At 38.6% G+C, this 27,604-nt stretch overlaps 2 protein-coding genes across 4 annotated transcripts in view; both read right to left on the reverse strand.

Annotated features, from left to right (window-relative positions):
* MBTPS2 (membrane bound transcription factor peptidase, site 2) overlaps positions 1 to 24,690 on the reverse strand; it is a 46,461-nt gene extending 21,771 nt beyond the window's left edge. The window contains exons 1-5 of one of the 3 annotated variants that reach the window (XM_043895692.1): positions 24,478 to 24,689; positions 21,103 to 21,251; positions 18,777 to 18,990; positions 8,162 to 8,265; positions 6,079 to 6,206 (exon numbers count right to left, since the gene is read on the reverse strand). In XM_043895692.1, coding sequence (XP_043751627.1) covers positions 6,079 to 6,206; positions 8,162 to 8,265; positions 18,777 to 18,990; positions 21,103 to 21,251; positions 24,478 to 24,552 — 670 coding nt within the window. In that variant the 5' untranslated portion in view covers positions 24,553 to 24,689. Of the gene's footprint in view, positions 1 to 6,078; positions 6,207 to 8,161; positions 8,266 to 18,776; positions 18,991 to 19,125; positions 19,257 to 21,102; positions 21,252 to 24,477 lie in introns of those variants that run through there. The other 2 variants (XM_043895695.1, XM_043895694.1) reach the window with 2 other exon arrangements.
* Positions 102 to 3,681, reverse strand: YY2 (YY2 transcription factor). The gene has a single exon (XM_043895696.1). It carries the CDS (start codon positions 2,348 to 2,350, stop codon positions 1,049 to 1,051), a length of 1,302 nt encoding a protein of 433 aa, XP_043751631.1. The 5' UTR covers positions 2,351 to 3,681; the 3' UTR covers positions 102 to 1,048.
* Positions 24,691 to 27,604: the final 2,914 nt, after the last annotated feature.

Consider the following 27,604-nt stretch of genomic DNA (forward strand, 5'->3'; position numbering starts at 1 on the left):
GCAGCAACCTTGGCCTCTACCCACCCACCAGATGCCACTAGCACCTTCCCCATTTTCTCTATTTTCTAGCTACAATATTTATAAAGACAAGTTTTTTTCTTTAGAACAGGTGTTTTATTTTTTGCTTTGTCTATTATAAAGGATTTACGTACCAAATGTTAAAAGTCAATACATACACAATATATTCCACAGCTGAGCACCACTCCCTAAGTGAACAGGCAAAGAAAGGACTAAACAACAGCACCTGGCAGCATTTGGGGTTGGGGGAGAAGCAAAAAGACTAAAACAGGTTTAAATCCACTACTACAACTTATCTACTATTCAAAACTACTAATTCAACTCAGTTAAAAGTTATGTAAAATGTATTAACGTCAAAGAATACAACCAAAATTAAGACAGCAAACAAAACCTATATAAGTTTTTCTAAACAGTAAAACGTTATATATACATGTAACTGTTCACTCTTTTAAAGAAAACCTGCAAGCAAAGTTATCTACTTTCAGAAAAACCATACACAGAACTACTAAGCATATTCTTTTTTTTTTTAGAACTACTAAACATATTCTTAAAAGTATAAACATGAACATTTAGAAAATACAGAACTTCAAAAATTGAAATAGGCAAAACTTCATTTTTAAAGGAATGTGAAAAGTCCCATTTTTATCACAGTTGGATAAAGAACAGTCTTTTTTTTTTTTTAAAGAACAGTCTTTTGATGTGAGATTCATGAACAAGCATTACAAAATCATACTTTTCAAATGGTATTCCAGAACAAGACGAAACTATAGAACAAGACAAAACTTATTAACAATGTTATATGAAGAACTACTTTTTTTTGTCTTTTTTTATTTGTCTTTTTTTTGGTCTTTTTTTTTTAACCTTTTAATTTTCTTTTTACTAAATCTATCAAAACTTAACCTTTAGATATACTGGAGTCAGTTATAAAATTCTTTTCTAGAAGGTTTCTTATATGAAAGAGAGGCATATTCATTTTCAATTACACAACTGGAAGATGCTTTCTGAGCCTGAGAAGAGTCTTCCCTTCTTTTTACTGGCTATTTTTATTCTTAACATGTGTTAAGATATGAGATTTCAGGTTAGTTGACTGAGCAAACCTTCTATTACAACAATCGAAAGGGCACACGTAGGGCCTATCTCCGGTATGGATTCGCACGTGTGTGCGCAGGTTGAAATCTAGGGAAAAGCGTTTTCCGCAGCCTTCAAAGGTGCACTGAAACGGCTTCTCTCCAGTATGCACCAGTTGATGGCGCTTCAATTTTGAGCCCTCAACAAAAGCTTTGCCACATTCCGCACAGACGTGAACTCTGGGGCCATGGGTGTGCATATGTTTTCTCAAAGCGGCGTTATCCCTGAACATCTTCAAGCAGCCTGTGTTAGGGCAAGCTACTGTTCTCGGCACATCATCTTTGGGTTTCTTAGGTCTCATTTTAGTAAATTCGGCCAGTTGTTTGGGATCTGAGAGATCAATGCCAGGAATTCCCCCAGGGGGCAGCTTCTTACCGGTCAAGTACTCTGAATAATCAGGAACTGAGTTCTCAGTCTGTCCAGTCTCAGGGTCTTTCTTATTGGTTGCGGACCACATTGTGACAGAGAACTGACCCTCTAGGGTTTGGATCTGCACCTGCTTCTGCTCCCACTTCTTCTGGCCTGCCTCAGAGCTGCTTCCCGCCATCGCCTCACCGCCCGGGTAACCGTTCTTACCGTCGGGTTTCTTGCCATGGCCGCTGGGCTTCCGGGTGCCGTTGCAGGCTGAGGAAGATGTGGAGCCTGACAGAGAAGCCAAGGTCTGCTGGAAGAAGTCGACGTCGAGGCCTGGGATGACAATCTGGTCGCTGGCCTGAAGGCTTTCGGGCTCGGAGCTGGTCACCACCTCCTCCTGCGTCTGTACCATGATCATTTCTTGGTTGTGGTTCCCTTGGGTTGGGCTGCTTGTAAAAAGAGGCTGCAGCGCAATCAGAGGTGGATAGTGGTGGCCACCGTGGAACCAATTGCCGGTGACATCCTCGTATTCCTTGGTCGCCTCCATCCCCACAGTCTCCACAGAGACTGTCTCCTCAGTGGGGGTCTCCTCATAGGGGATCTCCTCAGTGACGGGCTCCACCTGCACTTGCTGCAGCCCCACAATCTCGGGATACAACTCCAGGTCGTCTGTGGTGTAGAATGACTCGTGGCAGTCCATGGCTGAGGGCTCTTCAGCGGATAGGTGACCAAAAGGCCGCGGGAAAAAAAAGCCGAAAGGAGAAAACCGCGAGCCTTGCACGAAGGCGTTCGCGGTCGCGGAGCACGATGCGGAAGAGGCGCCAAGTGCTCCCGGGTGGGCAGCACGCATGCGCTTTTGGGCACCTCGCACATGCGCTTCTAAGCTGAGGCGCCCCACAGTTGTACGTGCCCATAGTCCAGTACGTGCCCACAGTTGTATGCTCGCACATGCGCCATCCCTCCCGCCCCGACACCCGCGCTGCTTAGCATGCTAAGCTAGTGTTTCTTTTGAATATAGCAACCAGGCTCTGCATAACTTTTTCTGTTTCATTTCACTGATTTTAATTGTCACTCCCCTTCTACCCCACCACCACCTGTATGAGTATGGCGGGGGTGGGGGGGAGGAGGACAAGACCTATCCTTTTCTAATATTTATGCTTTTTTTATTTAATTGCACTGACCCACATTTATAGGCCATTTAACAGTATCAGTGATAGTGGGAATGCCTGTCTTTTCCTTTAATACAAGGTGCTGGGCCATAAACTAGCACTGGTTCATCACTTGCCTTACCATTTGAACCATATCCACCGCTCAACCCCTGGTTTTTGTCTTCCACAAAACTGGTCCCTGGTTCCCAAAAGGTTAGGGACCAGTGCTTTAACAGAAATGCTTCTAAGTTTTATACCATTAGTAAATATTCAACTATTTCCACTGTTACTAAAGATTTTTGTTTTTTAAGCATTAATGGATATTGAATTTTATTAAATACCCATTTCAATATCTGCTAAGGTGATATTTTTCCCTTAAGGGTAATCAGTGTTTACCACATTCACATATAACATTTCCTAATGTTAAGCCATCTTTGTGTTGTTTAAATACACCAATTGTCTATAGAATTTTTCTGTGTGCTTTACAGGATACAGCAGTGTTAGTACACTGACTTTAAAAAAATTCTTGGTTTTCTTCTATATGTAATCTGGAAAGTTTATGCTAAAATGGAATTAAAAAGAAAAATCTTTTCTTCAAGATTTGAAATAATTCTACATATTGAACTTTCAGGACCATTCTTCAACTTCCTTAATTTCTTCTGTGGTAAATATCCTATTTATAATTTTTTTTCTATCTCTGCTGGGGTTAATTTAGGCTATTAAAAAATAATTTTCCAGGTTTGTGAAAAATTTTTGCAGAGATGAACAAAGAACACTTTTATAATTGTTTAAAATTTCTCTGTATCAGTTGTCATTCCCCAATCTGACTGCTAATTCTGTCTATAAATGTTTTCTCCACTGCTTAATCTTTTTTTGTTCTTCCAAGAACTCTTGAATTTAAAAGTTTTTTTTCTAATTTATTACACTTTTTGTGTATTTTCATACTGATTATGGGGCTTCCTTAGTGGCTCAGATGGTAAAGAATCTGCCTGCAATGCAGGAGACCCAGGTTTGATCCCTGGGTTGGGAAGATCCCCAGGAGAAGGGAATGGCTACCCACGGCACTATTCTTAGCAGACAAAGGTCCATCTGGTCAAAGCTATGGTTTTTCCAGTAGTCATGTATGGATGTGAGAGTTGGACCATAAAGAAAGCTGAGCACGGAAGAATGGATGCTTTTGAACTGTTGTGTTGGAGAAGACTCTTGAGAGTCCCTTGAACTGTACAGAGATCCAACCATTCAATCCTTAAGAAAAACAGTCCTGAATATTCATTGGAAGGACTGATGCTGAAGCTCCAATACTTTGGCCACCTGAGGGCAAGAACTGACTCACTGGAAGAGAAAAGCTATGACCATCTTAGACAGCATATTAAAAAACAGAGACATAATTTTGCCGACAAAGGTCCATCTGGTCAAAGCTATGGTTTTTCCAGTAGTCATGTATGGATGTGAGAGTTGGACTATCAAGAAAGCTGAGCACCGAAGAATTGATGCTTTTGAACTGTGGTGTTGGAGAAGACTCTTGAGAATCCCTTGGTCCCATCACTTCATGGCAAATAGATGGGGAAACAATTCAAACAGTGACAGACTTAATTTTCCTGGGCTCCAAAATCACTACAGATGGTGACTGCAGCCATGAAATTAAAAGATGCTTGCATATAGGGTTATCATTACCATCTTTCTAAATTCCATATATATGTGTTAGTATACTGTAATGGTCTTTATCTTTCTGGCTTACTTCACTCTGTATAATGGGCTCCAGTTTCATCCATCTCATTAGAACTGATTCAAATGAATTCTTTTTAATGGCTGAGTAATATTCCATGGTATATATGTACCACAGCTTCCTTATCCATTTGTCTGCTGATGGGCATCTAGGTTGCTTCCATGTCCTGGCTATTATAAACAGTGCTGTGATGAACATTGGGGTGCACGTGTCTCTTTCAGATCTGGTTTCCTCGGTGTGTATGCCCAGAAGTGGGATTGCTGGGTCATATGGCAGTTCTATTTCCAGTTTTTTAAGAAATCTCCACACTGTCCTCCATAGCGGCTGTACTACTAATATTGTAAAGAAATTAGCCTCCAACTAATAAAAATAAATGAAAAAAAATTACAAATTAAAAAAGAAAAAGATGCTTGCTCCTTGAATTGCAAGGAGATTAAACCAGTTCATCCAAAAGAAAATCAGTACTGAATATTCATTGGAAGGACTGCTGCTGAAACTGAAACTCCAATACTTTGGCAACCTCATGCGAAGAACTGACTTATTGGAAAAGACCTTGATACTGGGAAAGATTGAAGGCAGGAGGAGAAGGGGACGACAGAGGATGAGATGGTTGGATGGCATCACTGACTTGATGGACATGAGTTTAAGCAGGCTCCGGGAGTTGGTGATGGGCAGGAAAGCCTGGCGTGCTGCAGTCCTTGAGGTCACAAAGAATTGGACACAACTGAGCAACTGAACTGAACTGATGCAGTATTCTTGCCTGGAGAATTCCATGGCAGAGGAGCCTGGCAGGCTACAGTCCATGGGGTCGCAAAGACCGACTGTATCTATCTATCTATACTAATTACATCAATTCTTACCTATTTCATAGTTCTTTTCTCATTTCTTTAGTTGATTGCTTAACTGATTTACTTTCATTTCTTATTTCATAATTGCCTAAGGTAGTGACTTTTCATTTTAGCAAAACTTTACACATTACTTCATTAGCATTTTAAAAAATACTGCAATTATGATTTTGAATTTAACTGGCCAATTTTTATTAGTTTCCTGGGCACTTGAAAATAAACTGACATAACTATTGACTTTTATCTTAGTAATCAGAGCTTCAACGATAAGACTTTTTCATACATAACTGCCATTTGTTGAGAGACAAACCTCCTTTATTACATTTGTGTTTTCCTGGTACTTTTTTCTATTTTTGTTTTGATGATTTGTTACTTTATTCAGTAAGACTCATGATTACATTTTCATCATGGATTATACTCCTTATGATTATTTAGTGACTTCCCATGTCTACTTCGGATGAGATGGTTGGATGGCATCACAGACTCAATGGACATGGGTTTGGGTGGACTCCGGGAGTTGGTGATGGACAGGGAGGCCTAGCGTGCTGCGGTTCATGGGGTCACAAAGAGTTAGGCACGACTGAGCGACTGAACTGAACTGAACATGTCTGATTCAATGCTTTAGCCATATTTTCATGGTATGTCCTGCTCATTTTACTTTCAATCTTTTAAAAATAATTCATGTTAAAAAATGGGGAAAAAAACTGGAATATAAATTATTTTGTTCTACTACTTTGAACTAAAAGTCTTATAATCTGAGTTTATCAACCAGAAAGTGAGATGTTTTCATTTGTGATGTGAGTACTTCCATAAAACCACTAATAACACACAGATATATAAAGAAATTTAAATCTTTTACCTGCACAAAATATCCTTAGCTGCTGGACTGGTGATATAAGTTGCAAATGAGTGGTGAACAGATCAACAAATGCTCCAGGATAAATAATGAAGAGAAAAATCCCAAAGCCATTAAATCGAACTTGTTCCCTAAGAAATCACATAAGAAAAAGGAATTTACTACTAGTATCACATTTTTCAAATTAATAATGCATGTTATCATAAAACTCCCCAATGTAATTCAAATTCTTGTTTAAAATACACGTCTCTCTGGACAGTCAAAGAATTATATATGATATACATGTATATCATAATTTTATAATAGCATACAGATTTAGTTATCAGTGAAATTATGTTTTGTAAAACAGGGCATTCTGAAATAGACTTATAACTTCAAAATTTTTAGAAACCAATATGCTGAGCAAATAACTTAAAATTAGTCACAAATACAAAGCAATAGTATTTCTATGAGAAACTGAAAAAAAACATTTTTATGGTTTAGTCTGAATTATTTTCAGGGAAGGAGATGGTAGAAAATAGAATTCAAGTATTAATAAATAATTTAAATATTTATATTTGTCTTAGCTATTATAAAGATGGCATTTTATCTAAATGTATTCTTGCTGAATTAATGTTAAGTACATTTTAAAATACATAATGCTCAGATTGTCCTCAAGAGAACTATTTTTTTATCAAGTCATTCTCTAAAAATGGAACTACATTTAAAAGCCTCATAAGACCACACAGCTACTCTGAAAAAGCATCATCTAAATATTTTGTGCTGTCACCTAGCATTAAATATCTTAACATGACTGTAAAATTCACTTTTTCTCAGCAACTGGGATTTTATAAAAAATTACCCATACTATTTCACAAACATATTATGAATTATTAAACTGTTAATAACAATGTTTTTCTATGTAAAACCCTAAAATCTACAGAGCTAAAGAAGAGGAAGCAAAGATGAAAGAGAGAAAAAAAAACTAGCCACCCATTTAAACCACTACATGGCACACCTGTGTAACAGTATATGCTCTGTCAAGATGAGGGTCAAGACTCTCTGTCAAGATGAGAGTCAACAGACTCTTTTCATAAGCAACTGGAAAGTAATAAGAAATGATTAAATCTTCTCCTTTAAAACTTTTTATGTGGTCCACACACCCAAAGGATGAAACACATTCCCATCAGTATGTGTGTTCATTATTGGGAATAAAGGGGAGTTGTGACTCACCCTCTCCCCTATCATGATTTCACACATTAAGGAGACTTTAAAATGCTCAGGTATAATTACAGTGATACACTTGGAGAGTCAAGACAGAAACAGGGCATGATACTTGAAGCAAGTTTCCGGCCTCATCCTCCCTTATCTTTTCCCACTCGGTTTTCTAGACAGGCTATGATATTTGTCAACAGACCCAGAGCTTTCAGTGTTCTTGCTGTTGGCAGCAGAGGCCATGAGTAGAAGCAGGAAAGTATTTCAGATGATGGGCCAAAGTAAGTACTAAGAAGGCAGGTGGATGGGATTTGACTGCAGTGGTTATCATTCTGATCCAATGATGAATATAAAGATTAGGTTTCGGGATTGGATGAAAACAGTGATGCACCATGAGGATATAACCATGCTGGCAAAGGACAAAGGATAGAAAGACCCAGATTATAGATGTGCACAATTAACTAAGCGTATTCATCAATATATTAATGTCTACAAAAGAGAAGGTAGCTTAAAGTAATAATGGTGGATATGCACTGGGCAGTAGTCACAGAAAGAAAAAGTATCAAATGTAGCAGATTTTAGTAATGTGTGTGTGATAAGTTGCTTCAGTCATGCCTGACTCTTTGCGACCCCATGGACTGTAGCACGTCAGGCTCCTCTGTCCATGGAATTCTCCAGGCAAGAATACTGGAGTGGGTTGCCTTTTCCTACTCCAGAGGATCTTCCCAACCCAGGGATCAAACCCGCGTCTATTATTTCTCCTGCATTGGCAAGTGGGTTCTTTACCATTAGCACCACCTGGGAAGTCCCAGATTTTAGTAATAAGTCCTTCTAAATGAAATTCTTTTTTTGCATCCCGTATATATATAGAGAAAGAGGGAAATATCATTACCTAATAGCTGCTATTCCATGTCCAATTTCATGTACAACACCGCTAATGAGGACTGCAGCGAAGAAATAGGTCAGTTGGTTGACAGGTAAATTAATGCCAGGAACCTGTTCATAGAAACAATGACAAATACACACTTGGGCACCAAGAGACCTGGATGTTCACTCTGTACTAAAATCTAAACTTTCAAATCCAATGTTCTGTAAGCTAAAAGTAATATAAACACTGATGGTTCACTTCTCCATTTCCATCACAATAAAAATAAAAACACCAGCTTTTTTTTAAACTAAGCACATCAATCTAAAGAGAATAGGAAACACCAGATTAAAAAATTAAAACATTATCTTCCCAAACTCTTTACCATGGGAAAGAACTAGGGAACCTGGCAAAGTGCCAGGAAAGTCAGAGGGACAGTGAAGGAGTCAGCAGCTGATTCATCCTTAAGGGCTGGAAGCCCAATGTGGGAATTCTTGTTACAATTCCCAGTCCTTCTGCCAAAGTGTTATTGCAAGGTTTCAAGTACTTATGTGAGTGATACAGGAAGTCCCCACCCACTCTTAAGTCAGTTTCATTTTACTACTATCAAGTTATATGAGAGTTGATCATTAAAGGCAGCATAATAAAAGTGCCTTATTGGTGTGGGAGCACCATGCCCTTCATTTTTTTCTATTTCATCAGTTTGTCTAGTACATTGGTGAGAAAAGCACTATCAAAATGACACATAAATATATTAAAATTGAGGTTTAATGCAAAAAAGAAAGGCATTTGGAACATCAGTCAGTTCAGTTCAGTCGCCCAGTCGTGTCTGAGTCTTTGCGACCCCATGGACTGTGGCACGCCAGGCTTCCCTGTCCGTCATCAACTCCCAGAGTTTACCCAAACTCATGTCCATTGAAGTCGGTGATGCCATCCAACCATCTCATCCTCTGTTGTCCCCTTCTTCTCCCACCTTCAATCTTTCCCAGCATCAGGGTCTTTTCCAGTGAGTCAGTTCTTCACATCAGGTGGCCAAAGTATTGGAGTTTCAGCTTCAGAATCAGTCCTTCCAATGAATATTCAGGACTGATTTCCTTTAGGATGGACTGGTTTGATCTCCTTGCTGTCCAAGGGACTCTCGAGTCTTCTCCAACACCACAGTTCAAAAGCATCAATTCTTTGGCGCTGACTGAGAAAATTACCTGAGCCACAGTCAGTTCCCTGTCTTGTTTTTGCTGACTTCTCCTTCAGCAAAAGAACTTCTCTGTCTTTAAAAACTATATTTTTATTATAAACATGGTTTTGAAATCTGCCCCTTTCACTTAATAGTATTACAAACATTTTCCCATGAATATTTTCTGTTCAATATGATTTTTAATACCTGCATTGTATTCCATAGAGTAGACTGTTGGGCATTTCAATTGTTTTGAAAGGTTTCTGCTCTTACAAAATATAGTGATAAACATATTCGGTCATAGATACACAAATATCTAGGGGATAAACTGTTAGACAAGCATGGTTGGTTCACACTCTGGGGACATATCAGGTGTGTCTGATGTTCGGGCTCCATTATACTATATAAGGAACCTTGAAGAAGTTTGGGTTATTCCTCCAACACTTCAATTTCTACATCATTAATATGGAAATAACCATGTTATTTACTTAAAAGGTACCTAAAAGGGTGATTCTGAGGATTCCAAGAGATAATCCTTGTCTACTGTTTACATCATGCCTAACAGAGAGGGTAATTAAAAACAATTACACTTAAAAAATTTTGACACAGATCAAACTGCTCTCCAAAAGCAGACCCTTCCATAACCTTGGGCAAACTCATTTTATTCAAATCTGCAATTTCAGAGGAATAAAAAGCATCCCATTGTTTTATTTCTATTTCTTTGATGATTATTAAGCTGAACACCCATTCCCCTACTTTTTGACCACTGGGAGATCTTTTGTGAGTAGCCTACTCCTGACTTGTCCATTTTTTTTCTCCTTAGAGTATTGTGTTTTCTTATTGACTGTAAGATCACTTAAAATATCAGTCATCTGTTTTCTGTGATTCATGCCACAGATGTAGTCCCAAGTTTTTTGTCTTTATTTTGCTTTTGTTTTTTTTTTTTATATTGCTTAGGCTTTATTTTTTTTCCCATTTATTTTTATTAGTTGGAGGCTAATTATTTTACAATATTGTAGTGATTTTGGCCATACATTGACATGAATCAGCCATGGATTTACATGTATTCCCCATCCTGATCCCCCCTCCCACCTCCCTCCCCACCCCATCCCTCTGGGTCTTCCCAGTGCACCAGCCCCTAGCACTTGTCTCATGCATCCAACCTGGGCTAGTGATCTGTTTCACCATCAGCAGACGAATGGATAAGGAAGCTGTGGTACATATACACCATGGAATATTACTCAGCCATTAAAAAGAATTCATTTGAATCAGTTATTATGAGGTGGATGAAACTGGAGCCCATTATACAGAGTGCTTTTGGTTTTTTATACATAAAATATATCAATAGTCATGGTTTTGCCTCTAATTTTATGCATGTCTTTCTCATTCTGTGTTCCTATAAGTAGAAACCTGCTTTTTCTCCTTTCAAGGTCTTTTTTAATTTCACAGTTTAATTTTAATTCAATTACAATTTCTTTTTGTGTATAACAAACGGATTTCACTTTGAAGCCTTTTTTAGTAACTGACGAAGAGATTCAAACCATGCTGCTTGGACTGCTTTCTAAATTCATTGAGTCTAAGAGTCCTTTCTCTAGTTAAGAAACTAGCTTTCATAGTCATCATTTTTAATGTACTCATAAAATTACCCTGAATGACAATGCCATAATTTAAGCAATCCTCAATTATGTATTGTGGTTGTTTCCAATTCTTCATAAAAGTTAGGATAAAAACCTTGATAAATAATACTTTTTCTATAATTTGGAAGTATTTCCTTAACCTAGAGTCCCAGAGGTGGAAGTAAATGGTCAGAGGATATGTACATTTTTATGATGCTCATTATCTGAACTTCTCTCTACTCAGACCCTATTAAGCAACTCTTTTGAAGAATATCAGCTCAGTTCAGTCGCTCAGTCTTGAACGACTCTTTGCAACCCCATGGACTGCGGCAATCCAGGCCTCCCTGTTTGTCACCAACTCCCAGATTTTACTCAAACTCCTGTCCATTGAGTCGATGATGCCACCAACCATCTCATCCTCTGTTGTCCCCTTCTCTTCCTGCTTTCAATCTTTCCCAACATCAGAGTCTTTTCACGAGTCAGTTCTTCGCATCAGGTGGCCAAAGTATTGGCATTTCAGCTTCAGAATCAGTCCTTCCAATGAATATTCAGGACTGATTTCCTTTAGGATGGACTGGTTTGATCTCCTTGCTGTCCAAGGGACTCTTGAGAGTCTTCTCCAACACCACAGTTCAAAAGCATCAATTCTTCAGTGCTCAGCTTTCTTTATAGCCCAACTCTCACATCCATACATGACCACTGGAAAAATGATAGCTTTGACTAGACGGACCTTTGTTGGCAACGTAATGTCTCTGCTTTTTAATATGCTGTCTAGGTTGGTCATAGCTTTTCTTCCAAGGAGCAAGCGTCTTTTAATTTCATGGCTGCAGTCACCATCTCCAGTGATTTTGGAGCCCAAAGAAAGAAAGTTTCTCACTGTTTTCATTGTTTCCCCATCTACTTGCCATGAAGTGTTGGAACCACATGCCATGATCTTAGTTTTCTGAATGTTGAGTTTTAAGCCAGTTTTTCACTCTCCTCTTTCACTTTCATCAAGAGGTTCTTTAGTTCCTCTTTGCTTTCTGCCATAAGGGTAGTGTCATCTGCATATCTGAGGTAATTGATATTTCTCCCAGCAATCTTGATTCCAGCTTGTGCTTCATCCAACACGGCATTTCTCATGATGTACTCTGCATATAAGTTAAATAAGCAGGGTGACAATATACAGCCCTGATGTACTCCTTTCCCAATTTGGAACCAGTCTGTTGTTCCATGTCCAGTTCTAACTGTTGCTTCTTGACCTGCATACAGATTTCTCAGGAGGCAGGTCAGTTGGTCTTGTATTTCCATCTCTTTAAGAATTTTCCAGTTTGTTGTGATCCATACAGTCAAAGGCTTTGGCATACTCAAGGAAGCAGAAGTAGATGTTTATCTGGAACTCTCTTGCTTTTTCAATGATCCAATGGATGTTGGCAATTTGATCTCTGGTTCCTCTGCCTTTTCTAAATCCAGCTTGAATATCTGGAAGTTCTCGGTTCACATACTATTGAAGCCGGGATTGGAGAATTTTGAGCATTCCTTTGCTAGTGTGTGAGATGAGTGCAATGGTGCGGTAGTTTGAGCATTCTTTGGCATTGCTTTTCTTTGGGATTGGAATGAAAACTGACCTTTTCCAGTCCTGAGGCCACTGCTGAGTTTTCCAAACTTGCTGGCATATTGAGTGCAGCACTTTCACAGCATCATCTTTTAGGGTGTGGAATAGCTCAGCTAGAATTCCATCACCTCCACTAGCTTTGTTCGTAGTGATGGTTCCTAAGGCCCCCTTGACTCTGCATTCCAGGATGTCTGGCTCTGGGTGAGTGAACACACCATCATGATTATCTGGGTTGTGAAGATCTTTTTTGAATAGTTCTTCTGTATATTCTTGACAACTCTTCTTAATATATTCTGCTTCTGTTAAGTCCATACCATTTCTGTCCTTGATTGTGCCCATCTTTGCATGAAAAGTTCTCTTGGTATCTCTAAGTTTCTTGAAGAGATCACTAGTCTTTCCCATTCTATTATTTTCCTCTATTTCTTTGCACTGATCACTGAGGAAGGCTTTCTTATCTCTCTTTTCTATTCTTTGGAATTCTGCATTCCAATGGGTCTATCTTTCCTTTTTTTCTTTGCCTTTCACTTCTCTTCTTTTCTCAGCTATTTGTAAGGCCTCCTCAGACAACCATTTTGCCTTTCTTTTTCTTGGGGATGGTCTTGATCACTGCCAACTGCACAATGTCATGAACCTCCGTCCATAGTTCTTCAGGCACTCTGTCTATCAGATCTAATCCCTTGAATCTGTTTGTCACTTCTACTGTATAATAGTAAGGGATTTGATTTAGGTCATACCTGAATGGTCTAGTGGTTTTCCCTACTTTCTTCAGTTTAAGTCTGAATTTGGCAATAAGGAGTTCATGATCTGAGCCACAGTCAGCTCCTGGTCTTGTTTTTGCTGACTGTACAGAGCTTCTCCATCTTTGGATGCAAAGAATATAATCAATCTGATCTTGGTATTGACCATCTGGTGATGTCCATGTGTAGAGTCTTCTCTTGTGTTGTTGGAAGAGGGTGTTTACTATGACCGGTGCGTTCTCTTGGCAGAACTCTATTAGCCTTTGCCCTGCTTCATTGTGTACTCCAAGGCCAACATCAGTGTACCTTTTTCTACATATCTGCTCCTTTCCCCTGTTGCCAGGTATCTGTCTATTCAGACTTATAGTTTCCTTATCTCTGATAGCTCTTTAAATTGATGTACTTAAGATTCTCATACATTTCCTCTATATCATAAATTATTCAGGTTATCTTACCTTTATTTCAAATAAATCAGTAGGCTTGATCCAATAGGATATTGATTCCTTTTCCTTATTATGTCAATGGATTTAATAATGAAATAAGGTAAGCATTTGAGTATGTGACTATATCAACAGATGGTAGGTCTTATTTACTGGCAATGGTACTTGACTGCCCATCTGTCTCAGCCATGATCACACAGGGCATTAGATGTACCAGAATACTGATCTCCCAATAACACAGAGTGCCAGGTTTTGGGGAATTAATACTGAATGAGGCCATAGATAATTACAGAATAAACAGAAAGTTAGTCCTTTAAGCTACAAGCACTCATATCAAAGTCAGGAGATATAACAAACCTAAACAAAAACATGCCACATAGATACACAGAGGGCAGTGGACTTCTTAATGGCTCCAAAGCATGGTTCTCCTAACAGAGTCAATATTTTGTGAGCTCTATGAATAAGTGGAAAAGAAAACAAAAGAAATAATTTCTTCTCTAAATAACAATTTGCCATTCAGGCAATGACTTTTTTGGACATGACACCAAAAGCACAAACAATAAAAGTATAAATCAACAAACGAGATGATGTTAAACTCAAAAGCTCCTGCATAGTAAAAGAAACAATCAATGGCAGCCTACAGAATGTGAGAAAATTTCTGCAAACCATGTACTGGATAAGGGGTTAATATCCAAAATATACAAACAACTAACAAAACTTAATAACAAACAACCCTTTCCCCAACAATCTGATTAAAAAATGAGCAGAAGTACTAGTCCCAAAGAAGATATCAAAATGGCCAAAAGGCCAATGAGAAAATGTTCAACATTACTAATCATCAGGGACATGCCAATCAAAACCACAGTGAGATAACACCTCACACCTGTTAGAATGGCTATCATCAAGCAGAGAAGAGAGATTTCCCTGGTGCTTCCAGTGCAGGGGTTCTAGGTTTGATGCCTGATCAGGGAACTAGATCCCGCAAGCAGAAACTAAGATCCTGCATGCCTCAAGTAAGAACTAGCACAGCCAAATAAATTTAAAAAAAAAAGAAAGAAGAGACAACACATGTGTTGGCAAGAATGTGGTGAAAAACGAACCCTAATGCACTGTTGGTGGAAATATAAATTAGTCCAACCACTATGGAAAACAATATGGAGGTTCCTCAAAAAATTAAAATAGATCTAACATATGATCAATCAATTCTACTTCTGGGTATACACCCAAAGGAAATGAAAATATTTTGACGAGGTATATGCATATCTATGTTTATCACTTTGTTTATCACTTTGGCCACCTGATGTGAAGAACTGACTCATTTGAAAAGACCCTGATGCTGCGAAAGATTAAAGGCGGGAGGAGAAGGGGACGACAGAGGAAGAGATGGTTGGATGGCATCACAGACTCAATGGATGAGTTTGAGTAAACTCTGGGAGTTGATGATAGGCAGGGAGCCTGGCGTGCTGCAGTCCATGGGGCCACAAAGAATCAGACACAACCAAGCGACTGAACTGAATTGATGTTTATCATAATAGCAAAGATTATGGAAATGACCCAAATGACCACCAATAGATGCATGGATGAAAACAATGTAGTAATATACATACACAATAGTATATTATTCATGTATGAGAAAGGAAGCTATCCTGCCATTTGCAACAACATGGACAGACCTTGACTACATGATGCTAAGTGAGATAAGTCAGAGAAAAACAAGTACTAGATGGTATCACTTACATATGGAATCTAAAAAAGTCCAATCTGTTAAAAAAAGAAGAGTGTAAAATGGTGATTACCAGAAGATAGGGGGTGCTGATAAGAATAAGCGTTTAAGGGTACAAAGTTGTAACGAGTAGCAAATAAGCCATAGAGATCTAATGCACAGTATAAAGACTAAAATCAATAATACTATACTATAATAATATAATCTGATAGATATTGCTCCAATGGCAATATTATAATAAATAAATGTATGAAAGTAATATGCTGTAGACCTTAAATTTACAAATTGTAATATGTCAAATTTATCAAATAAAAAATTAATTTAAAAAGCTTGTTAGCTTCTTTGTGCCTGTGGATGATGCCACGTAAGCATCACTGAAGTCTCTTCCGCTACAGTCAAGTCTAAGTTGGAGTCTACCAAAGAGCCCAGAGAGCCTCTGGAAGCTCTTCATCAGAGGTCTGAGTTTTGAAACAACCAATGTGAGTCTGAGGAGCCATTCTGAGCTTTGGAGTACACTCAGACTGTGTGGTAAGGAGGGATCCAAACACGAAGCACTCCAGAGGCTTTGGGTTTGTCACATACACCACAGTGGAGGGGGTGGATTCGATTATGAATGCAAGACCACACAAGGTGGATGGAAGAGTTGTGGAACCAAAGAGGGCTGTCTCAAGAGAAGATACTCAAAGACCTGGCACCCACTTAACTGTGAAAAAGATTTTTGTTGGTGGCATTAAAGAAGATAATGAAAACAGCACCTAACATGTTATTTTGAACAATATGGGGGAAAAAAATGACTGAGGCAACAGCAAAAAGAACGCCTTCTGTAACCTTTGATGACCATGACTCCATAGACAAGATTGTCATTCAGAAATACCACACTGTGAATGTCTACAACTGTAAAATAAGGGAAACCATATCTAAGCAAGAGATGGTTAGTGCTTCATCCAGCCAAAGAGGTGGAAGTGGTTCTGGAAACTTTGGTGGTAGTCATGGAGGTGGTTTTGGTGGGAATGTCAACTTTGGTCGTGGAGGAAATGTCAGTGGTTCAGGTGGCTTCAGTGGCAGCCGTGGTGGTGGTGGATATGGTGGCTGTGAGAATGGCTATAATGGATTTGGTAATGATGGAAACAATTTGGAGGTGGCAGAAGCTACAATGATTCTGGCAATTACAGCAATCAATCTTCCAAGTTTGGACCCATGAAGGAGGAAACTTTGGAGGCAGAAGTTCTGGCCCCTATGGTGGTAGAGGCCAATAATTTGCAAACCATGAAACCAAGGTGGCTATGGTGGTTCTGGCAGCAGCAGTAGCTATGGGAGTGGGAGGTTTCAATTACTGCCAGGAAACAAAGCTTAGCAGGAAACAAGAGTCAGAGAAGTGACCAGGAAGCTACAAGTTACAACAGATTTGTAAACTCAGTCAAGCACAGTGGTGGCAGGGCCCTGCTGATTCGGAGAAGACATGTTTTAGACAATGCTCATGTGTATGGGCAAAAAAAAAACCTCGAGGACTATATTTGTGACTAATTGGACAATAGGCTATTTTAGTTTCTATTCTGTGGGAAGTGTAAAGCATTTCAAGAAAGGGTTTTAACGTAGTTTTTTTATACCCATGCTGTTGATTGCCAAATGTAATAGTCTGATTATGATGATGAATAAATGTCTCTTGAAACAAACACCCCTACCAAGAAAAACTCGTTAAACTAAAATAAAACTAAAAAGTCAAAGAAAAAAAAAACCTATTCCTATTCTAATCCTAGCAGTCACAGGCCAGTGATCATATTTCCTCTAAGCTTGCTTCTTTCTCTACTATTCTCTTCCTTGGCAAACAATTACCAATCATGTAGCCTGAGAGTCATCCTCAACTCCTTCTTCTCCCTCCAGCTTCACATTCACTTAATCACTGAGGTCTGAGAACTCCACTCCAGAAGATCCCCTGAATCCAGCCCTTCATTCTTCTTACCATTAATTTAGTTTAGATCTTTATAACTTCTAACATGAATTATTCCGAATGCCCTCTCAAATGGTCTCCTCATCTTCAGTGAAACCCTACTCCAGTCCATTTTGCATAGACTTCTTATATACAGATAAAATCAAAACTTCTTAGAATGTCCCTTCATAAACAAGATCCTGCCTCTATATCCCATCTTAGCTCCTATAACTTATACCTTCCACCATGTATTTCTTAGATATAGGTCAAAGTTACTTTATAGTTCCTTGAGAGATTATTGGTCTTTCTTAAAGTCAGTGGTGGGTGAGTGATGGACCCATCATTTACTAGCTGTGACCACAGGCAAGTGACTCAACAGCTCTGTGCCTCGGTTTTCTCATCTGTGAATCAGGGATAACAACAATACTTATCCCTAGATTGCTATAAGAATAAAATACTGAATCACTATGCTGTACGCCTGAAACTCACACAATATTGTAAATCAACTATACTTCAATTTTAAAAAGTCACTAACAGTCTGCTTCATTAAAAATGTAACATCCATGATTCATGGAAATGAAAATTGTTAACGAAAAAAATTTTAGATAAAAGGTATTTGGTGGTAAAGTACCCTTTCAAACTCTGGAAACATGAATTGATAGGGTATAGGTCTACACATGTTCTTTAAAGTGGGAATTATAATAAGTAGCTTACAGTCAAAGAAGTACAACTCAGCATATTATTCTTCACATCAAGAAATCACAGTGATCATTCAAAAGGTCTTTTACCTTTAATTAAAAGGATATTGTTGCTTACAGTCTGAAAGCCATGAAGAATAAAGGGGAACACTTCGCATAGGAGTAAGATGCAATTTATTTCTACATTAAAGAGACTTTAAATCAGTATGCTTACTCCTTGACAGTAACAATTATTCAACACTTCAAGAAGACAACATGAATTACTAACTAGGTATAAAATAAGCTACAAGGATATAATTTACAACACAGGGAATACAGTTGATATTTTATAACTATAAATGGATTACAACTTTTAAAAATTGTGAATCACTGTATTGTACACCTGTAACTTATATATTATTGTATGGCAATTATATTTCAACTTAAAAAAAAACAAATCTGCACTGGAAAAAAACATGAATTAAATCTAATACTTGTGCAATTGTTCACAGTCTTGGTGGTAGTTCATTTGTTCTATTATTACTATTCCTATTCTTCCTCCTACTACTACATATTGCAACAGTTTTTTGCTATATTCTTACTAATGATTTTGTTTAAGCAACTAATTTGAGAGATTGTAAGACTTTTGATATATTGTCACATTTATATTATGAATAGGAATTATGCTATCCAGAAGAAACACATTATATCTATGTTTCAACAAAGCTACTTAGAGCAGTAATAAGGCACTTACCACAACTTGGAGCACCTGTTCATTGTGAAGTGAGGAAGAGGAGGAGGAAGAGGAGGAAGAAGAAGAGGAAGAGGAGGAAGAATGGGAAGAGGAGGAGGAGGAGGAATAAGAAGAGTCAGCCATCATTTGGCCTAAAGTCTGTATCAGCGTTTTTCCCAGAAGAAAAAAAGAGCTGAACATGGCAATTACACCAAACACCATTCCAAAATTGAACCTGTCAAGAGGAAAAAAATTACATAAATGTACAATCCCTCACAATCCACGGACTAAAAAATATGTTAACCAGCCACATTTCATAGCTTCAAAACAATGTCTAAAAATGTCAGTAACTCTTGCTTCTTTTTCCTACCTGAACTTCAGATACTTGACTGAAGCACAGGTACTTGGCTCTTTAAGCAGTTCTAATTTACAGTTCTCTCATAACTGAAGGGGGCTTCCCTGGTGGCTCAGTGGTAAAAATTCCACCTGTCATACAGGAGACGTGGAGTCAATCCCTTGGTCAGGAAGATCCCATAGAGAAGGGAATGGCAACCCACTCCAGTGCTCTTGTCTGCAGAATCCCCATGGACAGAGGAGCCTGATGGCCTACAGTCCACGGGGTCACAAAGAGTTGGGGACACGACTGAGCAGGCACAGCATGGCAAATAACTGAAGAGGCTGAATGTTGTTCCCAATAAAAAAGTTTGTTTCTATTCATTTTTTTCCCTCATTTACATAGCATTGTTTTGATCTTATTCTCACATAGTTATGAAAGCTTTTTGACATTTAACAATCCATTCTTTTTCACCTACCAATTCTACTGTTTGGACTTTATTTTAGTTGAATTTTGTCATGGGCTTAAATAGTAATGTGGTAAAACTTAAGAACAGTTTCTTCTACTGTTAATAATTACAAGTCATTCTTCTATAGTTGGGAATAATCTATTACATTTTCTAACTTTTTGATAAGCTGTGTTTTTTCAAGGAACTTGTCCATTTCATTTAAATTGTCAAATGTAGATCACCAGCCCAGGTGGGATGCATGAGACAAGTGCTCGGGCCTGGTGCACTGGGAAGACCCAGAGGAATCGGGTGGAGAGGGAGGTGGGAGGGGGGATCGGGATGGGGAATACATGTAACTCCATGGCTGATTCATGTCAATGTATGACAAAACTCACTGCAATGTTGTGAAGTAATTAGCCTCCAACTAATAAAAATAAATGAAAAAAAATGTATATGTATAGAACTGCTCACAATAGCTTTATCTTTCAAAATGAGTCTCACTCCACGCTGTCATTGCTAAGGGCCTGGGTTCAATCTCTGCTTGGGGAACTGTTAATAAAATTCCACAAGTTGTGTAGAACAGTCAAAATAAATAAATGAGTCTCAGAATCTATAGTAATATTTCTTCCTCCAATTCTGATTTTTGGTTGTTTTCATTTTTTGTTGATCAGTTATGGTATGGGCTTATCGATTTTACTAATCTTTTCAAAGAATCAGCTTTTGGCTTTGTTGATTTTCTCTACTGTATACTTCTATTTCACTGATTTCTGCTCTTTATTATTTCTGTTTTGTCTGCTTTGATTTGCTGTTGCATTTTCTGGTTTTTGATGACCTCATTATTGATATTTAGCTCTACTCCAGCTGGAGCTAAATTTTTAACAAAAAGGAATTTAGACAAAGGCCCTCTACTCCCATACTAAAAATTCTTCAGCTACAGAAACTGTCTCTGCGGTGTCCCGGAGAGCATTATAAGTCTCCTAACCATAAACACTATAAACTATGATTTTTAAAATATTTTAAATTAAAGGGATAGGCCTAGCATAGCCAGGGAGTTCAGGGCCCTGTGCTGCAATCTGGCTGGCGTTGGCCTTACAGTAGGATAAATATTTTAAATATCCTTCCTCTGGATGGGTATCACAGAAGAAGCACAGAGGAAAGCTTGCAGACTTATGGGAGCCCTATTACCCCCACAACCCTTGTTTCTATGTGTGATGATGGAGGAGAGAATTCTCTTTTCCTGGTGGAAAATGCTCCATATACGTTTTGCCTTTCCATTGATGTCTAACTTCCATGGTAAAATGTGTAAGTCTGAAGCGTACAGCTCACTGAATTTTTACGTATGTCCACCCATGTATCCACCATCCAGATCAAGACAGAGAATCTTGACTGTGAATGTATGCAAAGCATGATGATGCAATCCCATAAATTTATATAAAGCCAGAAAGTTTTTACATGGTCACTTTTAAAACTCAGTAAACTGAAAAGGATGGAAACAGTTCATTTAACATGTATTTATCAGGATCACAATTACTAATCTAAACCAAAAAAGAGAAAATGAAGAATACCACTGGTAAAGTATCCTTGCTTTCCGCCGTCCCCAACTGTAAAAGGCACGATTGAAAACAGCAGTCTGCCATCTTATGTGAAAAGGGGAGATGCTCAATCCGTTGTTTTCCAGCCAGTCTTCATAAGAATGCTTAAAATATACAGATGACTGAGAGAGAAAGAAAAGTTCCACATCACTCAATTTGAAAAACAATTTACAATGTTTAAGAAAATTTAAAAAAAGAAGTGTTTTCTACAGGAAAGCAAGATAGTGACTAATCAAATGTTTATAACTTTTAAAGCTTTACATTTATCTATTTTTTCAGGATATTAAAGTATAAGTCTTGGACTAGCTGGTCTGCTGAGGTCAGGGTCTGGCAAACTACAGCCCATGGGCAAAAAATGTTTGCTTAGAACAGCATTGTCTAAAAGAAATATAATGTGAGCTACAAGTGCAAGTCACATGTGCAATTTTAAATTTTCCAGTAGCCAAGAAAATTTAAAAGGCAAATAGACACAGATTATTTTAAAAGTGTTTTTAACTAAAAATAACCAAGATATTATCATTCAAAATATAATCAATATAATTATTGAAGTATTTCACATTCTATTTGTTTTCTTACTTACTTATGCACTAAGCCCTTGAAATTCAGTGTCAACTTTATACTTAAGAGCATGTCTCAGTTCCGACTAGCCCCATTTCAAATGCGAGATGGCCACATGTAGTTAACAGCTACCGCACAGGACAGCACAGGTCTAAAAGCCTTGTTACACAGCAAGAGGTCTTGTGTTATAATTAAAAAAGACCCCCAGCCCATCCAAGAGAGGGGACAGGTTATTTGGAATCAGTGCTTTCTATATACTCTTTTGAGCAACAACCCTAAGAACTTAGCCTGGATTTGACCATGTAAAAATACAAAATTTATCTAAAGCCATCTTAATCTCAGTAACTCCTTAACATTGTTTGGAGTTGGGGAGACAGCTGCTTATATGCATCTCAACGAACAGTTTTATCATTAGGAAAGTTTGAAGTCATTGAGTAATGTAGGATTTTGGACAATATAAGGCTGCTTTATATATACTGTCACTGACTTCTTACCTGTTACAGTAAGTATGATAAGTATTTTGTCTTATAGATGCCCATCCATTTGAGAAATTTCTGTCTCTCGGAGGATATTTCAGTCTTATCAGTCATAAAATATGATCTGAGTGTGAATATAGGTATCCGTTTGCCTTTGGATCCATAATGTTCTCTGCTCTCAATCTTCAGGTGAAGTTTTAAACCTGTTTATTTTCTAGGACTTGGAAAAGGAGAGTGACATATCCCTCCAGGTGTCTACTGAGGAAATCCTAGACAAACTATGGGTAGAACAGCAGACCAAGCTGGGAGCAGAGAAGCTAAAGGGGCAGGCTCCTAAAACCCAAGATTTCTCCATTCCCCAGGTAGATACTTTGAATGAGAGTTAGGTCTTCTGCTCAAAGAACAATGCTCTCTTAGGGAGTTAAGGGCTGTTACTGAGAGAAGAACATTTGTACTTTTTTTAAAAAAGCAAATATATATATATATACACACACACATATACATACATGTTCATGTATGATAGTATACTATACTATAGTATACTATCACTATAATAGTGATGCTTTATGGAGCATTAAAGAAGTGGAAAGCAAAAAAAAAAAAAAAAGGGCTGTTACTGAACTTAAAGTGACATCCTGATCACCTCATAAACTCAACTAGACTATAAAGGTTTGAAAAAATTACTTTTATTTTGGATTTCTGTCACATATGCAACATGAAATCATGTGGGTTTGTTTTTTCCAAACAACAAAATCACTGTGTAAATAAGCACTGGCATGTACTACTGCTTATGACATGCTAAGCACTATGCCAAGTGTGCAGAGGAAGCACCTGGGGATCTTATGAGGATGCAGATTCTGATTCTGCAGGTCAGGAATGAGGCCTGAGCGTCTACATTTCTGACAAACTCCCAGATGATGCAAGTGCTGCCAGTCCTTGAATCTCAGCTTGAGTGGCAATGGGTTCTATGTGGATGAATAACATAATCCTCTCTACAATATCAGGAGGTCTTTACAACTATTGCACCTATTTTAAAGATGAAGAAATGGAGGAACAGAGAGAATTTGCCCAAGGTCACAATGGCTAGGAAGGGGCAAAGCCCAGCCCTTTCTCTAAGGATTCTACTGTATTCTTTTCACTTTGCAAGTTTTGTTTCCCTGGTGGCTCAAATGGTAAAGAGTCTACCTGCAATGCGGGAGACTCAGGTTTGACCCCTGCGTGGGGACAATCCCCTGGAGAAGGGAATGGCTACTCACTCCAGTATTCTTGCCTGGGGAATTTCATGGACAGTGGAGCCTGGCGGGCTACAGAAGTCAGACATAACTGAGCAGCTAACACACAAGTTTAAATGCAACAAAGTAACATTAAGTATCATTTCATTCTAACATTAAACTTAAAACACACACACTAAACTACAGCATCCTATTTAAAACGGTATTCATAACATGAAGGTTTGAACTAGTCATAATTGGAACTTTCATTAAATATTAAGAGAAGTTACATGATTTTATTCCTCGCATACAATGCCCCCACCCCCAATATGCAACTTCAAAAAGCTGCCTGAAGCCTGTGGTCCGACAATTGTTACTATCCGTTACCCAAGTAACTTAAGAATGGGCTGCGTACGAACGGTCTGTGGCGGTGGAGGGGGACGGGTATTAAGGGAGGGTTAGCGTGAAGAAACGGCGTCTAAGATACAAATTAGAATTCGAGTAGTTAGAATTTAGTTATTTCCTCGCTACTTTTAAGTGCGGTCAATTAACTAGCGGCATTGGCAGCAGTTAGGAACTGGTTAGAAATGCAGAATCTTAGGCCCCCGGCCTAGATCTGCTGAATCAGAATGTGCTTTTTAACCGGAACTGCAAACGATCGTACGCATTTTAAAGTCTGAAACCACTGATGTCAATCACACCTTGATTTAGATTCATTCCAATACCAGACTCTCTGGAGAGTCGCGACCTTAAAGACAACGAGGGCAAACTGCCTTTCTCAGGCAGACATTTTATTTTCCTCCCAGGTGCAGTGTGGGGTTTGGCGAGCCCTCCCGAGCCCACTACCGGCGCCTCCCGGGCAGGACCCGAAGGCTGCGGGGCCTACGGAGCCCCGCAATGCGACTGCGGCTGCTGCGCAGGTCGCCACTCCCCTCCCGCAGCCAGCCATGCTTCATTTACTCCACCGGCCACGCGGAAGGCCGCAAGTGGACACCGGCCGCACGGCTTCCATTCCGGGAGGCACAGGGCAGGGGGAAAGACCTCGGGTCCCGCGCCCTGACCCTGGGCATCGCGGGCTTGGGCCTTAGGCCCGAGGCCCTCACCTTCAACACCAAGTCGGTCAGGTAGACGGCAGTCCAGCCGCCCACCACCACTACCACCAGCGATACCGGAATCATGGCAGCGGCGGGGCCAGCGCAGGGAAGGCGATCGCCGGCGTCCTCCCTGCGAGCTGCAACCAGCTGACCGCGCGGCGCCTACAGCCCCAGCATCTACGCAGGAACCAAGCTGCCACGGGTGCCTTTCTCGTAGGGGGCCTCGTTTCCCTCCGGATCCTTCTGGTGGCACATTCGGCCCGCAATGATCGCACCGGAAAAGTGCACGGGGGCTTATTTTCGCGGGACACTTGGGCGCCGCAGTCTAGGCATCAACTAGCCTACGGCTTCCAGACCTCTAGCGATTTCTTAGTCTTTGGCCCTCCCTGCTGTCTGGTCTCCATTCTCTCTGGTTCTGGTCTGGGGTGTGTAGTTCCTTTTATTCTAGTGAGAGTTTGGGGTCATCCGAAATAATAATCGTCTCCGCCACTCAGACTGTCTTAGATATTCAGATTTAAATTAATTATGTTTAATCGTTCTTTTTATTGAAACGTTATTTACACATAGCGAAAACACAATACAGATTTCAACTGTTTTGATGAGTTTTGATAACTATATTTCTGTGTACCCTAATCAAAATAGAGAACGTTTCCATCTCGGGAATTTTCTTCGCTTGCTTCCCAGTTAATCCTCTCCTCCTCCGCCCATTCCTACCCCTCGTTTTCTTTTTAAAAACTTTGTGTTAATAGAATCATACAATAAGTACTCTTTTGTGTCCGGCTTATTTTGTTCAACATATTTTTGAGCTTTAGGTTCATTTCTCAACCTTTTCCATGATAAAATTTGAGATTGGTGCTACGTTAAAAAAAAAAGTTCTAAACACCCTTACATATTTTTGTATGTTGACATGTACTTGATTATATATTGGCCTGGAGCAGTGGTTCTCAACCTTGGCTGTAACATTAGGATCACCAGGGAACTTTAAAAACTCCTGATGCGCATTCTGTAGCTTAGACCAATTGAATCAGAATCTCAGAATGGGACCCAAGCCTCAGTATTTTTTAAACAGGTCATTCTACTTTGCAGGCAAGATTGAGAACCAGTCAACTAGATGATTTCTAATAGGAAGGAAAACTAATATTTATGGAGTTTTTTTTTTTTTTTTTTGCATTCTCCTAATGCCCAAGCCTTTATAAGTTAAACTTGTTTTAGCTCTCTGGAAAAGCATCAGCAGCAATAGTAATACTAATACCGAAATATTGAGAATACCATCTTAAGAATAAGTATCCCAAATAAAAATGCCCCCTCAGCCTCTTGCAAAGTAAAAATATAGTGAATACAAGAAACCTGTATGAGAGATACTGCTACTCATTTGCCTCACTCTCTCATACTTTTCTTAAAGTTTTAATAATTTAGCACCATTTCTTCCAAGCTTCAAGAAACCCTATGATTCAGTTTTACATCTTCTTGCATATATGTTGTTATAAAATGTTTCAATTTATTTTGAACAAAGCTGGGTATAATTATAAAAGTTTATATTCAAGCACCCTGTGATGTCACAGTTTTCCATGTACAGGTATCCCAAAAGTCTTTATGCAGTTTTAGGTTTTGATAATTTCAGAAGTATAAATGCTACAAACTTGAAAAAGCATCACTTGAAAATTTATTTATATTTCTTTTACAGTTATTTAACTTGGAGAATTTTGAATAATTTTAAATTTTAAACTTTTTGGTCCATGGACTGAAACAAAAAAACTGAATTATATTTACTGTTCAAAAATTTCTGAGACCAAAGAAACATGAAAGAAATTTAAATAATTTTATTTTTCAAGTGATGTTATGTGTAAGTTCATAGAGTTTGTACTTCTGAAGTTATTGAAGCTTAAAACTACACTAAGACTGCTGCTACACCATTGTATTTGAACTGACTTTTGTTTGCTCTTGTATAATGACTGTAGTTTTTAGCCGTTTTTTCCTATGATGAGAAAATTAAGAATTAAAATGTTTCTCTTTTGTTAGCCTGAAGCCTTGTCTGGACCACTTGCTGGGAAGAAAACCAGATACTTTGTGGCTATCTGATTACCCAAAATATGTAGGAAATGAGTTGATTGTGTTTTTCTGTTCCCAACCTAAATTTTTACTTATTCAACTGACTTGATGTTCACATTAGGGATCCAGCAGTCAAAACTAAACACTGAATAGAATCCTGCTGGTTTCTGGAATTTATCAGTCATGGAAGGTAGCTGGTGGCAGCAGAAAAGACAAGATAGAGGATGCAGGGTGGCAGTAAAAAACATCTGTATTCCAAAAGATCAAGGTATTCTTCCTTAGAATAAATGTGATCTACTTTACAAATAGTTTCAGGTTTCTGTCAAGTAACTATCTTAAAGAATGCACAGTCAGGCTTTTATTCACATCATTTTATATAGCATATATTTTTAGAGGGGCACCAGGTATACATTTTGGCTGAATGGAAAATAGCTACATATTAGGGACTTCCATGGCTGTCCAGTGGTTAAGATGCCACACTTCCACTGCAAGGGGCATGGATTTGATCCCACGCCCCTAAAAAAAACAGCTACATGTTAAAAATCAGTATTTGGCTGAAGCAGAGTATCACTATCATATAATAAACTCCTGAGATACCAGGATCAACATGAACTATAAATATTAGATAATACTAATTTTAAAATACTACAATTTTGTTGTTAAAAATATAAGTATTCAGATTTTTAGAGCTTGACATTCCCTGCAGGAATATTTATTTCTCATCAATGTAATATTTATTTCTCATCAACTTCTTGGGTCATTATACTCTACATTTATGACACTAACTTATATCAGTCAGAATAAGCTTGGGAAACCAGCCCTAAAATCCCATTGGCTTAAAATGACAAAGATTTGTTTTTTGTTTGTGCTATATATCCAACATGAATTGGTAGACTGATGCAGATTCCATTTTATCATGCCCAGTTCTCAAAGTGAGGCTTAGGATTTAATGCAGCAGAGAAAGAGGACTAGAGTGTTTATCACTGACAGAAAAATGCTATGACCAGACATGCAAAAAATGCTATGACCAGACATGCACACATTACTTCCATTTCTGTTTTATTAACCTAAAGTAGTCAAGTAGCTG

The sequence above is a fragment of the Cervus elaphus genome, chromosome X, assembly GCF_910594005.1.
Source record: "Cervus elaphus chromosome X, mCerEla1.1, whole genome shotgun sequence".
NCBI lineage: Eukaryota > Metazoa > Chordata > Mammalia > Artiodactyla > Cervidae > Cervus > Cervus elaphus.